Consider the following 16,212-nt stretch of genomic DNA (forward strand, 5'->3'; position numbering starts at 1 on the left):
CGCTGATGGGCTGCTTGGTAAACACCCAGGCAAAGAAAGTTGCAGTTTTCCCAAATAATTGGAAGCATCTGGGTTTCCTTGCTTATAGATGTAGTTGGACTATATTTCTGCTTCCATATCCATATTTAAAGTGCAGGAGGGAACACAGCCTAAATGTACACCTCAACTGGCAGTTTGCTCTGGGATTGCACCACTGTACATAAACTTATTCTTTAAAATGCATTTAAGTTGTCATTTAAACCATTTTTTGTGTCCTCCCACAATTTCATGTGCTGCAGTCCTGTCCCATCTGGGTGGGAGGTGTAGAGTAATGTCCATCCCGAGCCTCCTGGTTCAGGACTATAGCACAAGTATATGCAGTGAAGACTAATAATACACGGGCAATGCAGTATGAATGTACGACTGGGCAGGGTTTCAGCTTCCTTGCTCTCTTGTTCTTCCCGGACTGCAGCATTATGAAGGATATGCCATGTGTCTGTGCACATGTCTGCCCAACAAGACTGATCAGTAAAGGTGCATTTACACCGAAAGATGATCATTCAAAAAACAAATTGACGGATTGTTCAAATTCGAACAATAATAAAGTATTAATATGGCCAACGATCGAACGATAATTCGTTTACTTATCGTTAATTTTATGCAGGCATGTAAATTATCGTTGGCTTGTTCCTTAATTGTTCAGTATACCACAATTGTTTCGTTCTGTATTAGTGAATGAGAACAGCTGAACAATCCTGTTAAAAAATAAATGATTTATCCTGACAGCGCGGGAAATATAACCTAACAAAACAAAGACTGCACATGACGGTGTGCATGAGATATGCTGTCATGCACCTTACAATATCGCTGCCATACGTGGCGATAGGCCAGGTCACCGCAGACTCCACAACGTTTTCCACATATGGCCATGTGAGCTTGGCCTTAAACACAGTAGATCTGTGCTTATTAGTATTTAAAGGTGTATCCCCAGGAAAGGCGATAACTTGCTCATTGGTCTATTTGCTGTGCCCCCCACCAATCCCGAGCATATAGCTCTGTGTCGCGTCCTGAAGTGTGTAGCTCAGAGGAGAATGTGATTGTTCTCAGTAAGAGAAACCAAGTAATCTTGTATATATGATACCTGTAATGGCTAACAAAAATACATGATGTTGTGATCTTTCAGACCTCTCGGGCATAAAACATCAGAGGAGACACATGTCTCAACTCCATTCACTTCAGTGGGACCACTGAAAATGGTTTAGTTCAAGAGCTCTGTTATCTCAGATGGTCCTACTGAAGTGATTGGCTTTAAAGCACGCATGTGCATTCTCTGCTGCCCACAGTTTGGGACATATGGTGGCTGCATTCTCGGAATTGATGTGGGTCCCAGATATCAGACACCCACCGATCAGCACATTATTCCCTATCATGTGGTTGTTGTGATTGGACTACGCCTTTTAGAAATAAGAACCTTGGTGTATATACTAGTAACTAGGCTATGTGTGACTCTTGGGTTCAGGTACATGTCTGTGTGGAATACTCATGGTTTACACTAATTCTCACATCAAAAGGTCATTGGAACCTCTCAGCTATCTCTTACAAACTTAAATAGGATTGTGAACAATGTTACTGTGTATAAATGAAGGCTGCTATAAAGGCTACTACTGGCTGATAAGGATGGGGCCCCATCATTAGTCCTGCATGTTATAGGAGGGCGAAAGTCCAAACTGATCATCAAAAGTTTCTTTGATCAGCAGGGAGAGACTGGTTTTTCCAGATAGGGGGAGAGCAAACAGTGGGTCAGCAGGGTATAAAGGCCCAGACATGGCTCAGAAATGGGATTTGCAAGAGGGAAACTTGAAGGACAGCTGTTCCTAGAGAGAACCTGACTCTGGAACTTGGTCAGATCTTGGTAGAATCGTAGAGTTGGAAGGGACCTCCAGGGTCATCGGGTCAGCTGGGGTAATTGCATAGATGATGATCATTGTTTATACTCTTTTATTCTTTTGGAATTGTTATGGCATGGCTGCTACTAGGGTTGATGTTGCTTGGACTTTCTTGTGAGTAGATTTGTGTTGCCAGAGTCTTGCTGTATTTTCCTTTAGGTTTTTATGTGTATGTATGAGTCAAGCGAGACTTTTGTGTTTTATATGTATTAGAAGCTTGTCTCTTATGTGTTGGCTCACTGACTGTATGTGTTGACTTTGCTTCAAATAATAATGTAATTTGTAATATAGTTTAACAGGTATTTATACTGTACAATTGATTCTGCATTTAAAAAATTTATATATGATTTTTTTTTTGGCTATATGCACTTTTATTTGAATACTTTCTTTGGCCACTATACCACAGAACGTACATTTTATATCATTGTTGCTCAGTATTGAGAGGGAAATATTATATGTGTTAGATCTCGTTATTGGGTGATTATGGATGACACTTTTTTCTATAAATACTATGCACTTGCACCTATATGTATTAGCTTGAGGAAGGCCATACGGCCAAAACGTTGCTACTCTTTTGTAATGGGGCAATAAAAGTTTTTGCATCTTTCTACATCCGCCTATGCTGCCAGTCACTACTTTCTTCTGGATATTGAGGGAGAATCTGTCAGCTGGAACATATTGTCCAAACTGCAGGCATGATGTTATGGAGCAGGAGGAGCCAAGCGGACTGATATATCGGTTTATGGGGTATGAAGTTTTATTTATGCTTAGTTTTATGGGGTAGTTTTATTCAGTATAACTTGTATGTTGTTCATTTAAACCTCTGCTCATTTTAGGGTTACTGGTCTAATGAGGGTTATTATCTGTAACTGACAGCTATTTCTGTGTGCACAGTCATTCATTGATGGCTTTCAATTGCTAATAGGACCGCCCATGGGACCACTAAGCCCAGAATGAGCAGAGCTTTAGAATAAAATACAAGTTAGGCTACATTTACTAAGGGCGGGCGATGAAATGCGGCCCGATATCGCACTTGCCAATGTGCATTTTTCACATTGAATAAGGCCTAACAGTGATGGTTTTTTCTTTTCTCCATGAAACTATACAAGGTATAGTCAAAAGTCCAGCGCTATATCTCACTACTGGTGTACAATATTGAGTTAACAGCGTACTTGAATAGGAAGGTATGGATGTGCTACATGATGTCATCGTGCACTGACCCCTTGGGGGCCCCAGAAGATGAATTTAATGTTTTGTTGTGGCCCCTATAAGAGAGAGTAAAACCCAATTGCAAAGTTGAAGGGCAGCATGTGAGAAGCCGATATCCACTTTCTATATCTTGCGTCCCGTGGGACTGCTGCTCTGACTAATGTATGGCAAGCGCACTCTTACCGTATGTCAGTCAGAGCAGCAGTCCCACTCTTGCCATAAGTGTTATTTCAATATAGGACACCAGTATTGAGATATAGCACTGAATCGCATCAATAAAGAATAGCCGCGGTTTCTTGTCCATTCATGGAAAAATTACGCAGCAGCACGGAGATTCTTTTGTTGGCAGAAATCCTTGTAATGCCTTTTAATAGCTTCAATAGCGTAAATAGTGGCAGCTGTCGTCTTTTCTAAGCATTGGATGCAGGTAAGCTCCATCCCCCTTCCTTTTTTTTTGAGCTCCCATAGAAGTCTATGGGAGCTTCCAGCATTTTTCAGTAAAAGATAGGTCAAGATCTATCTTTTCACGCAACAAGAAAAAACAGTGACCGAAAACGATTGCTGATTTTTTGTTTTGACAGCCCATTTTTTTTTAACATGAGTAAAATTCGCCCATGTGAATGAATGTATTGGAATCCAATGCTTCACATGGTCGCAATTTTTCAGTGCAGCCCCAACAGCTGAATAAAACCGCTTGTGTGAATGAGGCTTTAGAGTGTAGAGAGCCCAATGACTATTGCAATGACTGCCATTATTGGTGGCCACTCAGTGTCGGGTACCCATGCCCGGTGGGTTGTTTTTACCTGTGAAGAGTACCTTGTGCATTTCACATCATTATAGAAGTACTGCAGTCGTCTACGGAGCAGTATTCAAGGTAACATATAACGTGAGCATAGTATTGTAGCCTGATACTAGTACATTTTAGGAAGTCGAGATGATCTGTGTAGAATTAGTTTTATGCCCTGACATCACAGTAGCCAATTGCTGTACTTAATAAACACTTGTTTTTTGATAGGTTTTCTTGGTGACATAATGCCACATTCTGGTCGCACTGGCAATCAGCCTACTATTTTATTCCCAGCAATAGCAGTAAACTGCCACATCATCACGCTCGCTAGTTCTGCAGACAAACCTGGCTCAGGTCCTGCTGACTTTGGATGTAGTTTGCATAAGGAAAAAAAGGCATTCTCGCTAAATCTTTGCAGCTGTGAAGGGGATGACATGTTTCAAGACACAAATTTGCAACAAATTATAACACAAGTGATTCACACATTGGGCAGATGAAAGAGGTTCAGTTACGTGCAGATGATGCTTGTCTAACACGTCCAAAATGAAAACTCTGGTGTAAATATAGGGAGGGGCGGTGCAGTCTGTGCTATGTGGATAATATTAGATACATGTTTATTGCACGCAGTATGAACTTGAACAAGGTCCACAGGCTAACTGAAGGGGAAAATGGCCCTTTGTTATAGAAATGTAGAATGGATACACTGAACCACTGAGGACACTTACAATAGACAACGACTGTGCAGATATCTGAATGTAAAACCTCAGTTGCTGTAGGGATATGTAACGGACCTGTAGTTGCAACCATTATTTGGCATGCAACCAGATAGCAATAAATGTCAGATCTGTTACCAATATGTCTGCTGGGGCACAGCCACGTATGCACAGAGCAGAACCGCGCATCTGCGAGGCTCGCACAAAAATAGGACATGCCGCGATTTTAATACCGCATGAGTTTTGCAATCCTATGGCAGCATTCAATGGCGGAAATTCCGTGCGGAATCTCGCCGTGGAATTTCCGTCCATGGGCATTGGGCCTAAGGCTTGTATAAAGAGTCTAACATTAGACGCTGCAGAGGTATTGTTCCATCTTCCTTATTTGTTTATATTTCCCAGAGGAGCATGCATGTCTCCTCACTCACCTTCTAGGTGCTTTCCTTAGGGAGAAACCTTACCCTTCCCGACCCACCTTCCTATGTGAAACACTGAACGTGAATAGTTTAAATGGAACAACAAGTGAATGAGTCAACGAGGATTTTTGGTCTGGCTAAAACCAAACGACGAACAAGAACGATTGGCAAACACTTCTCGTTCATCATTCAGTTGTTGGCTCAGGGTTTAGACTGCACGATTCATTCACTTTCGTTGGTTTGAACAATAATCATTCTGTTTAAACACATCTTAAACCAATTATTCTGACAAATGGGAGGTGCTGTAAGGTTGTGAACAAGCAAAGTAGCACAGGACATGTAATCAGAGCAGTATCCTGACCCTAGATTATGCCCTAGCTAGCTAATCCTGAAAAGAATGGCAAGTGTATGTGCGGACGTCCTTTGTGGGTTTTCCCCTAGCCATTTACATATTCGGCATGCCCATGAATCACACTAATATGCACAGTGATTATTTTACAAATTAACGCTATCTATACACTATGTATTGCATATGTACAGTGTATCATACGCAGCCCATACAAGTGTATAGAGCTCATGCTACGCGTGAATGCAAAGAAACGTAGAATGCTGCGATTTATTTCTCTTGCGTATTGAAACGCAGTGTCCACACGCCGGTGTGCATGGATCAATGAAAGTTCATTGACTCCATTCATTCACCATGTATCACGCATCTGTGCAATGCACGTGTGATATGCAGTGAAAACCTAGTCATGGAAATGAGCCTGGATGAGGTAGCCGGTGAGACAGGGTAAGGCGCAGAGAATACCCCTCTAATGTCTAATAACAAAATGATGTGGTCAAGCCTCTAGTGGGTACTCCTGCTATCCTACTACAGGCCTAGCCAGTTATAGGGCTTGGTCTATGGTAGCACTTTTCACACTGAGGACATCTTCACCGTTAAGCTGCCCCCAGTTGTTGGGGAGGTGTAGCTGGGCAGGCGAGTTTGATAGAGATGTTGATTGCTTTTGCTACACAGACCGCCTTTCTCCAGCTACAACAGTATCTGCTATAGCTGTTTCATGACTTGGTGCTTATTTTAACGATAAACCTTTGGTTAGGAGAATAATTAAGTGAATTAAGCAATATTTTTAATTCTGGCACATACTTTGGCCTCACCAGCAAAAGCATAGCCTCAGTGATGGGAGTAGAAGACAATATGCAAATACTTGCCCTTATTCAGGATTTCTCAATCTACCCACATGCCCAAAGAGTTGTATGGAGTGGCAAGATGCAACCGCAGCACGATTTTTCGCTAACAGTTGGTTTTGGTCCAAGTGGTTGAATTCTCACCAATCTAACATTCAGCACCCATCAAAGGGGATAGGTGTTATCTGCTGGAATTCTCCAATATGTGAAATAGTTGGTCATCCAGCTTCAGAAGGGATTAATAGTTTGTTGTTCAATACAGCCTGCTATACGTGGGGGATGATACATCCATAGAGAGCAATTAACATTTTCTGCTCATCAGAGCACATCTAGCGTTCTCCTTCTGTGCTGCTCATCTTATCACCCGCATTGTAGTTGGCATTTATTACCAAGGGTTGGTATTATAATAATTACCTGGACAGTAATGCGGTCATTTGCTGCTGCTTTCATCAATATTTATGAACGGAAACACGCTGTTAGAAATACCAACAAGGTTACTTGCCAGTTTATAAGGATAAACACGAAGTCTCCGTTCCAATGCTGGTCTACGTTATGTCTTCATTTTGCTGTACGCCCAGAGATCAAAGGAGTGAAATTGAATATGTAAATGATGAGCTAATGTAAGCAGAACTAAGCATACAAACATGCAAATGTGGACACTACATAAGGAGTATTCAGCCATACCATGTCTACTCTCTATTTCCCAGCCAGTGATGAATGGCGTCCTGCGTTTGACCCTCACAGTGAGATTAATGCATGTTAATTTACTTAGGAGCAGCCATGCTGCCATTGTACGGTCAGGTCTTTTCATACAAGGACTGCACAGACCATTTCTTGGTCAATGTCACAGCACCTCTCTGGGAAGTGCATTAAATCAATGGACTGTGCTCACTGAACCGCAGATTATATACACTTTGCACATCTGGCTTCATCATATGGAGATACCTCATACGGATTTAAATTCCCATTAATTTCTTGGCATTTGTAAACTCAGCTTTATCAGACCTTAAATTACTTAGTATCCACAATTAAGTAGACATAAGACAACATATTGTGCAGTTGGCCAAGTGTAACAGATCTGGTCTTTAGATGTTCTGTTACAAAATATCACCAGCTGGCTTCTATCAGTAGTAAGAGCTCCTACTCATCCGCATCAAGCCTCCTTTCAGGCATTCTGTTTCTATGTTCCATTTTTGGAGCAGACTGAATTAAACTGTTCCGTTTTTACCACCATTGATTTCAGTTGGGTATTTAAAAAAAACAAACAAACAAAAAAAACAGGAAACAAACTGAAAGCCTTCCATTCCGTTAGGTTTACATATTTTTTTAAACTGAACAAATGGTGCAATCTGAAACAATAGTGGTAAAAATAGAACAATTTTAATTAGGGTTAAAGCCTGCATGGAAGCTAAGAGCAAGTGTGAATGAGCCCTATGAGCGCATTACACGAACGAGGTACTTGTGCGAGTGTTGTGTAATGAATATAAAACTTATGCGAATGTGAAATCCTTTCTTTTTAAAGCATTAATTTCATTCATTCACACAAGTGACATTTTCCTCTCAGCATCGCTGGGAGGAGAAAAAAAACCACATGTTCCATTTTTGGGGGTTCCCTCAGCACACCTCCACCCATTGTTTTCAATGGGACCTTCAAAGACCTTGCATGGCACCCTCTAGCCATGCTATGTGCATCCAAGTGCGATGCAATGTTTTCCTTTTGAAGTCAATGGAAAACACATGGGATCCTTTCATGTCCGTACGGATTGCAATTTCACAAAAGCGATTTAAAAAACCCCCACTTAGAATAGCCGTTGAAATCGCATGTTGGCAAGCGTGATATCTGGCGAGATATCACACTTGCCTGTGTGAATGAGTCCTAAAGGCCCATTTAGACACAACAATTATTGCTCAAAGTTCGCTCAAAAGCAATCTTTTGAGCAATAAACGCTGTGTCTAAACGCGCTGCCATTGTGCACTATTCGTTCATCAATAATTCATAGCCAGCTAGAAATCACTGATGACTCTTATCAGCACCGCACACTGATTTTCTCAGTGGGCTGCGCTGATAGTATTCTTTTAGCTGGTATCCCGCTGGCAGTTCTCGGCGGGACACCAGCTGAAAGCTCCAAGAAAAGTGCAGCTGTTTGCATGTACAAAACAGCTGCATTGTTCTTGGAGCTATCACTGTGGTATCCCGCTCCACCTGCATTATCTCTTAAGTAGCTAATTAGCTACTTTAAGTGACAGTTTTGAGCAATCATCTTTGCATAACTCTAACTTCGTTTGAGAAATTTTTGAGCGATTATCTTGTAAATGGGCCTTCAGTCGGAAGCACTATCTTTTCTTCTTAAGAAGAGCACATAGATGGCGAGTGAGTGAGGAGACTTAAAAGGTCATTCATGCTTATCTGGGTAATATGCAATAAGGGAGATGGAACAATACCTCCACAGTGCCACCTATTGGAAGGCAGCATTCCTTCAAATCAAAGTTAGAAAGAAATGGTCTAAGTGCAGCACATGGGGCGATTTATTAAGACTGGCATTTCAGATGCCAGTCTTGATTTAATGTACATTGTAGTAAAATGTGCTGAATTAATTGAGGCACGTGCTTATTAACACATGTGTAACATCTTGGGCTGTCCTAAAGACAGAAAATGAAATATTTACCTAATATGAGCAGTTGTAGATTTGCACTATTTTCTAGCTTAAAACTACCAAATCTATCAGACCGATGTTGGCCACACCTCTTCTTGCTAAACTGAGCCAACCTTTCTTGCCACTTTTCAAGAATGCAAATTGTAGCTCAAATACCGCATACACGATACTTTGCAACTCTTGTACACAATAAAAAAGACACAAATCACTTGATAAATTCGCTTGTGTTCATGTAGCCCAGAAAATTGATATATTGAATGTTCTCTATTGATACAAAAGTTACATTAAAGTTGTTTTATACAGCATTAAGCATCATAATATTGTATGAAAGCATGCAGAGCCCATGCAGCTGTAGACACTACACTACATGCTGCTCTCACTGGTCAGTGTTGCTCACATTGGCAGCGCTGCCCAATCAAAGCAGCGTGTAGTGGTGTGGAGTATTGATGGGCTTTAATGGAAGTGCCAGAAGTTGGTGCAGTCTCATGGCTTGTGGGTATATGCCACAAGTTTTAAAAGCAGTCTCTACTTGTGGTATTAGTATTACAGTCCCTTCCACTAGGTTCTTCTTTCCCTGGATCTGCAACGGTACTCACAACATAGTGCTATTGGTAGCAAGCTGTCAGGATATGTCCGCTCCCAGTTTATTTTATCTGCTGAAGATGCTTTTCCTCAAGGCAGAGTCCAAGACTCACTGACTGCCACTGTGAGGGATGTCTGCACTGTGTGGGAGGCAGATTAGTCTCTGGTGTGCAGGGGCAACATCAGTTGGCTCTCACCTGCTGCTCCATCACAATCCCAAATTCAGGAAAAACTCACATTTTTTAAAGACTATGTACACCTTTGAATCTACTTTTATCAGTGTTTTTGGAAAACCTTTTTGTAGTTAGTCTTTAAAAAAAATTCTGATTGCTTTCTATGCTTGTATTGTTTTTCCAGGCACTGCAGGCTGACAGAATTTGCTAAAATTTCAGTTCTCCAGATTAAACTGACCGCTCCCCTAGCCTGCTCCCCTGTTGTGAATGTGCACTGAGATATTAGAGGGCTGTATGACTGTGCCAGGGAAAGGAGGAAGAAATACGGATGACAGAGCCAGAGAAGCTAATATTGCAGAGGGCTGTATGACAGTGCCAAGGGATGATGGAAGAGAGAAGAGCAGAGAAAGCTACTATTACAGAGAGTTGTAATTCACTCTGGGTGAAATTTCTGCTATTAGCAGCAGTAAATGGGGGTTGGGACCAGCAGCCACTCAGATGGGAGGAGACATAGCTGTACAGAATGGAGTGGGTGTAGTTATGCTTCACAGCCTCTGAAAAGAGGAGAGGTGGAGCTGACCTTGTTTGCATTCATGACAGAGAAGCGGATCAGTGCTGGGAACACTCCCAACCAGAAACTTAAATGTAGTTCAGCCCGAAAATCAAGCGTGAGGCTTTCTAAATGCATAAGAAGGAAAACTCAATGCAAAAAGCATAACCATCATTTTTTCCTGCAGGGACTTGGTAAGATGTGTATATTCATTTTTCATGCACAAAGGTTTCAGTAGCCTTTAAACTCAGTCTCTCAACCAGTCAGCCTGACTCTAAAGTCCTGCTCACTCCAAAACACCAGCGCATGACCTGACCTGAACATATGTGACCTCTTGTGAAGGTCCTTACAGATATTTAGTTGAGCCATAATTAAATATGCATACTAGCTGGTTTAACTCTTTACACTGCTACCAAGATTGTATGAAACTATAGATAAACGCATTAAACAAGAAAATGTAAGTACTTTACTGACTGCCATATGGTTTACTAATTATAATCATCTTTATATAGTACCAACATATTCCGCAGAACGTTAGCTATTCTACTATCTGATTTGGTCTCCCAATTATTTGTAAATAATTTAAATAGGCTTGGGGACCTTGCTCACGAGCTCACAATCTGAGGAAATGGGGATGACACAAAAGGCAAAAGTGCTTATTTTTGTACAATGGTCTAGCTGTCTTTTATAAAGCAATGTATTGTACATAAAGCTGCATGAGCCAGCCACCCAGCCCAGGGCTGGAGTAACAAGTGCGCAGATAGAGCACAGGCTCCATGCTTTCCTTTGTTCAGGAGGGCCCTTGGCTGTCTGCTCTTCAGTGGCTGTAGGGGCCCAAAGCACTGGTTCTCATTGGTTTGGCAGATCCAGTGAGAAGCAGTTAAGTCCAATGGTGGTTTTAAAAACAAAAAACACAGGCATACTCAAATTCCTGCAAAGCGCCCCCGTGCCGCCTTGGTTGCTCTTCTGATCTTCCTTTCTTCCAGGTGCAGCGCAGTCACATGATGCATGCCGTGACTGAAACTAGCTTATCCAGGGATAGGCCAGCGCTGGGCACACGTCCTCACAGCATGTTACACGTGACCACTCTGCACTTAAAAGAAAGGAGTATCAGAAGAGCAGTCCGGAGTGGCATGGAAGTGCTTTACAGGGAGGGAAGTATACTGGTGGTTTTAGTGGGAATCTAATAAGGGAGGCAAAACAGGCAACTGTATTACTAATGAGGGCTGAGAAAGCAGCCTTATTAATAATGGAGGCAGAAAAACCAGAGAAGAAAAGGGAGACCGACTTCAATCAGAGAGGACGCCACCTGTGATCACTGTAGGCAACTGCACTGTAATGAATGTCACTAAATAGAACTGATAACTGACTGAAGCAACTTTAATCTAGAGCTATACTATGGTTAAAAGGGGTCACTAGTGAGCACTATTAGGCCTCTTTCACACAAGCATCGTGACTTTCAGCTGGCATGAACGAAGGAAAGCTGTGACCAAGTCATGGCTAAATATGTTTTCTTGCCTGTTCACACAACTAGGTGCGGCGTAGATACGCTGCAACCCGGAGTATTTTTGGCCGGCATAAATGTTCAGCATGGCTTCTATTCTTTAAGTAGAACCAGCTGACAGTTTAGCAGAGCTAGCCACTGCTGAACTCCCTTCATCCCTTTAGCCCCATGCACACGGGTGGAAATTCCGCGGCGGGTTTTCCCACAGAATTTCCCACAGAATTTCCCCCCGTGCCCGCCTGCATAGGATTGTATTACAAAACGCAATCCTATGCAGATGGCTGTCATTTGTCTGCGTGGAAAAGAAATCGCGACATGTTCTGTTTCTGTGCAGGTCTCGCAGAGGCCCGCACAGAAATGTCACCCCTGACGCTCCGCTCTGCACATGCGCCGGCTGGGCGGCAGCCGGCACATCACAGAGAAGAGGAGACGCGGAAGAAGGTGAGCCGCACTGGTCACTGCAGGGGCACGGGTCGGATCCCACTGCGAGAATTCTCGCTGCGGGATCCAACCTGGCTGTCTGCAGGCGGCGTTTGCCGGCATGTCCCATAGAAGCCTATGAAGGCCACCAGCTGATTGCAGCCGAAAGATGGGGCAAAACCTATATCCTATTAGGCTTCGTGCCAGGCAGCGTGATGGGGCCTAATAATTTGGTGGTAGACTCTGCTTCTAGCTTGCAAAAATCCATTCACATGATGCAGAAGCAAGCCCATTCAGGTGCATCTTCAGGCAAGGAAATTTATGAAACACATCGGCCTTATCTAAATATTACCCATGGTAGAGGACATCTCGATTTACTAGCCATGCGTTTTTTTAATTTTTTTTACTACATTGGTGTTTTATAAAGTGTTTTTTTTTTGTTTTTTTTTTGTTAGGAATCAAATTCCTTAGTTTTTACTACTAGAGGAGGCATATGGCACCTCTGCATTAACTGTGTCACCTTACAGTCTAAGGGTGCAATTACACAAGCATACAATTTTAGCAATAATTGCCAGGCTACACCTGTGCTTGCAAGTCCAGCCCAGCAATTAGTGCAAGATCGCTTGCAGTTTGCATTATAGAAAACTAGCTTCCTGCAACTTAATGTATTCAACTCACATGACGCTACATTGTAAGTCAAAGAAAAGTCTATGGTACCTTTGTACATATGTGGTATATTCCATCATTAAATTAAGAATCAAAGTCAACAACTGAGGAAGTATGATGGATCCACTGTGATTATAATGACTGGTGTATTTTATGTGTGCATGCTGATCCTATTGTAATGATATAAGATGCTATCCATCTACTAACATGGATCTATTTTCTATTTTCTAGATACCGGAATACCCATGAAGTTTGACCGTTTTGACTACCATGACAGCACTGGCTCTGGATACTGCGAAGTTGTTTTTGCATAAATCTTCACCTTCGTTGACCAACTCTCTATACATTTTGAACTAATGTGAGGTTAAGGAGTTTCCACGGATGGGACAGTGGTGGTTCCAGTCTTTGATGTCAGTGTGGATTATGGGTGTATTTGCTTCTTATGGATTGCGTTGTCTGCTAGGAAAAAGATGATGTACTTTCCTTTTTAAATGCAAAGATGGTACGCCGAGGACTACTATGTTGGTTTTCACGGGTGGGGATTGTATTTGTCTGCCTCTGCTGTATTGTGTCACTATTGTATATGCTGGCTTGCACCCCAAGAGCTGAAGAGGAACAGTTATTACTGCCACGTGGTAATAGCCCCACAGGAAAAGAAGGCTACCATGCCATGCTGCAGGAGCGCGAAGAAGAACATCGAAACTACATTACCAGTTTGAAAAAGCAAATTGCTCAACTGAAGGATGAGCTTCAAGAACGCAGCGAGCAGCTTAGAAACGTTCAGGGTCACTTCAGTGATGCCCTCACAGTCACATTTGATCATGCCAGTCCGGAGAAAACAGAAACGGACCTCTTAGACTTTTTACATTCCCAGGTTAACAAAGCGGAAGTACACAACGGTGTGAAGATTCCTACGGAGTACAGTGTCATTCCATTTGATAGTTTCACTCCGCAAAAAGTTTATCAATTGGAAACGGGACTGACTCGCCATCCAGAAGAAAAGCCTGTAAGGAAAGATAAACGGGACGAGCTTGTGGAGGCTATTGAAGTAGCGGTGGAAACGTTAAATAGTCCTACAGATGGAAGCAACGCACCTAGAAGAACATATACGTCGTCAGACTTTATTGAAGGTACAGTATGAAATCCTTTTTGTTTCATAGAAACATTCTGAAGGAGTTTGCTTTGCTAACCTCTTTATTCTGTGAGGTTTTATTTTCTGTGTTCTTTTAATATGTGGATGCAATGCTTAGAGGTTCTTCTCGGCTAGTAAACTAAGCATTTCTATTGGATTTTATAAATCCTGTGATTTTTAGTGGATTTAAGTTGCATTGCTTTTTTCACTGTAGAAGAAATTAATAGTTGACTACCTTTCCATTCTTGCAAAAAGGATTGTTCTTTTCTTTAAAATAGTCACATAGTTTCAAGTTTTGCCTCTGGATGTAATTATAATTAGACCCTCGTGGGCCTCAGTGGAAATCTGTAATTGGACCCCCACTAAAGCCCCATTTACATGCAAAGATGATTGCTTAAAATTTGTTCAAAAGATATGATGATTGACATTTTAAGGGTTCATTTTTCATAAGCTGCTAATGGTCACCTATGCCCATTAGCTTATTAACTGCATTTGCATGTAAATGAGCCTCCATGGGCTGTATGCAGAGAACAGCAGGTGGTTTATTCTCTGCATACAGCTCCTTTGTGCTCCCATGGGACTGCAGCTGAATTCAATGTTATCAGCACTCCCATGGAGAATCACAGAGTGTGGTCCCTGCTACAGCTCTCCAGCCGAACGTTGAATTTTAAGCTCAACAAAAAATCATCATGCAGCTGAAAAGCAAACAAGGGTAGCATTTACACGCAACGATTATTGCTCAAACAAAACACATCGTTTGAGCCGTAATCGTTACGTGTAAATGGGGCTTTAAATTGTGGCACTTATAATACTGGTGTTTTATATGTTTGCGAGGTCTATGAATCCCCTTTACGCATCAGGGCCTGGATAGTCTTGTTTCATTTGCACCCACTATAGCGATGGCCCAGAATACATCATATTTTACTGATCGAGAGTTAAGTAATTATTGCCATTTAAAATTAAAGACTGGATTTCATGACTACGCAGTAAAACGGTGTTTAAACATGGCTGTGAATTTTAATTTTTTTTTGTGAAAAAGAGATTAAATTTTAACTAGCAATTAAAAGAATTGGATATTGGCATTAAGCAGAAATGGGTTTTTGAAGATTTTGTTTTTTAAACCCCAGAGGACACAAATAACTGTATTAATATTAAAAAAAAAATCACTACTTTGCTTTTTAAAAGATCCGTGGTTCCAAGCATGCAGATCCAGTCCCTGAAGCTCCTGCCGGGTTGACGGCCATTAGTGCATGTGACTGCTTCAGGAGCTTCCAGGGCCAGCTGGACTGCGCTGGTGGCGCTGGAGCTGTGAGAGGTTTGGTATTATGGGTGCTGTTGGTTTTTTTCCCCCTGTAATCTGCTAGATGGATGATTTGGAAAAAATCTTGAGAAGAAAACTTTCAGATACAGAAGAGGAGTCAAGTGAGTAATTTAAGACGTTATTACATTACTGGTGTGCTTTATTCCCCTCTAGGAATGCAGATGAATAATTTGCACCTTCTTTATTTGCATTCACCACCGTTGTAACCAAGAATCCCTTTGTGACCTCCATTTCGGTAGTGCATTGTGTTCTTGGCTTATTATTCCATAGAGCTGTTCTCTTTTATTCTGTGACATTGTAGACAAGAATGACATCTTTTCCACAATGTCCATCTTCAGAACCGAGAATAGTGAGGATATTTCTCCTGCAGCCTTTCCTTGCTACCTATTCTGTTGCCTCATTCAGTATGAAAATTAGTGTCTGACTTTTAATATATGATCACCTTGGTGTAAATTCAATCTGACATTTTTCAAATGAAAGCTATCAAGCTGTCTGAACCACTTAAATCATATTTGAAATCGCCCTCTGTGTTACGTACCTTCTCTGTAACTATTGTTTATCTATAGAAAGGAATAGAAACAATTATTGCTTCTCATATATAGGTTAGCTCTGGATATCGGCGTTCAAGACACTTGCATGGCACGTTGGGTTGTGAAATGGATTTAGAACATATTGCTTTTTATTTTAAAAAAGTATTTTAAAAATTTGCATTATTATAAAATGCACTTGGAAATTCCTTGGTTGCCCTCTATTTATGCTATATGTAACAGGCCTCGTGCCGGCAACAATGTTTTAAGGAAAGCATATATCTGTCATACATCTTGCAATATTTCATACATAGAAGAGGCCTACAAGACCTAGCATGTTAACTGTATTGTGTAGCATTTCTGCTAAGGGAGACTATGTCTGACATTCGGCAGCTGGCAGCACCATACTGTGGAGTACCTGTGACTCTGTAGTGCAACGCTGCTA

General features: G+C 41.6%; 1 protein-coding gene across 8 annotated transcripts in view; it reads left to right on the forward strand.

The window, feature by feature from the left end:
• CSGALNACT1 (chondroitin sulfate N-acetylgalactosaminyltransferase 1) overlaps positions 1–16,212 on the forward strand; it is a 457,921-nt gene that overhangs the window by 272,425 nt on the left and 169,284 nt on the right. For all 8 annotated transcript variants that reach the window (XM_066574138.1, XM_066574135.1, XM_066574136.1 and 5 more), the window contains one exon: positions 13,019–13,917. In XM_066574138.1, the coding sequence (XP_066430235.1) occupies positions 13,287–13,917 (631 nt within the window). In that variant the 5' untranslated portion in view covers positions 13,019–13,286. The remainder of the gene's footprint in view (positions 1–13,018; positions 13,918–16,212) is intronic.

Source organism: Eleutherodactylus coqui, chromosome 7 (genome assembly GCF_035609145.1).
Source record: "Eleutherodactylus coqui strain aEleCoq1 chromosome 7, aEleCoq1.hap1, whole genome shotgun sequence".
Taxonomy (NCBI): Eukaryota; Metazoa; Chordata; class Amphibia; order Anura; family Eleutherodactylidae; genus Eleutherodactylus; species Eleutherodactylus coqui.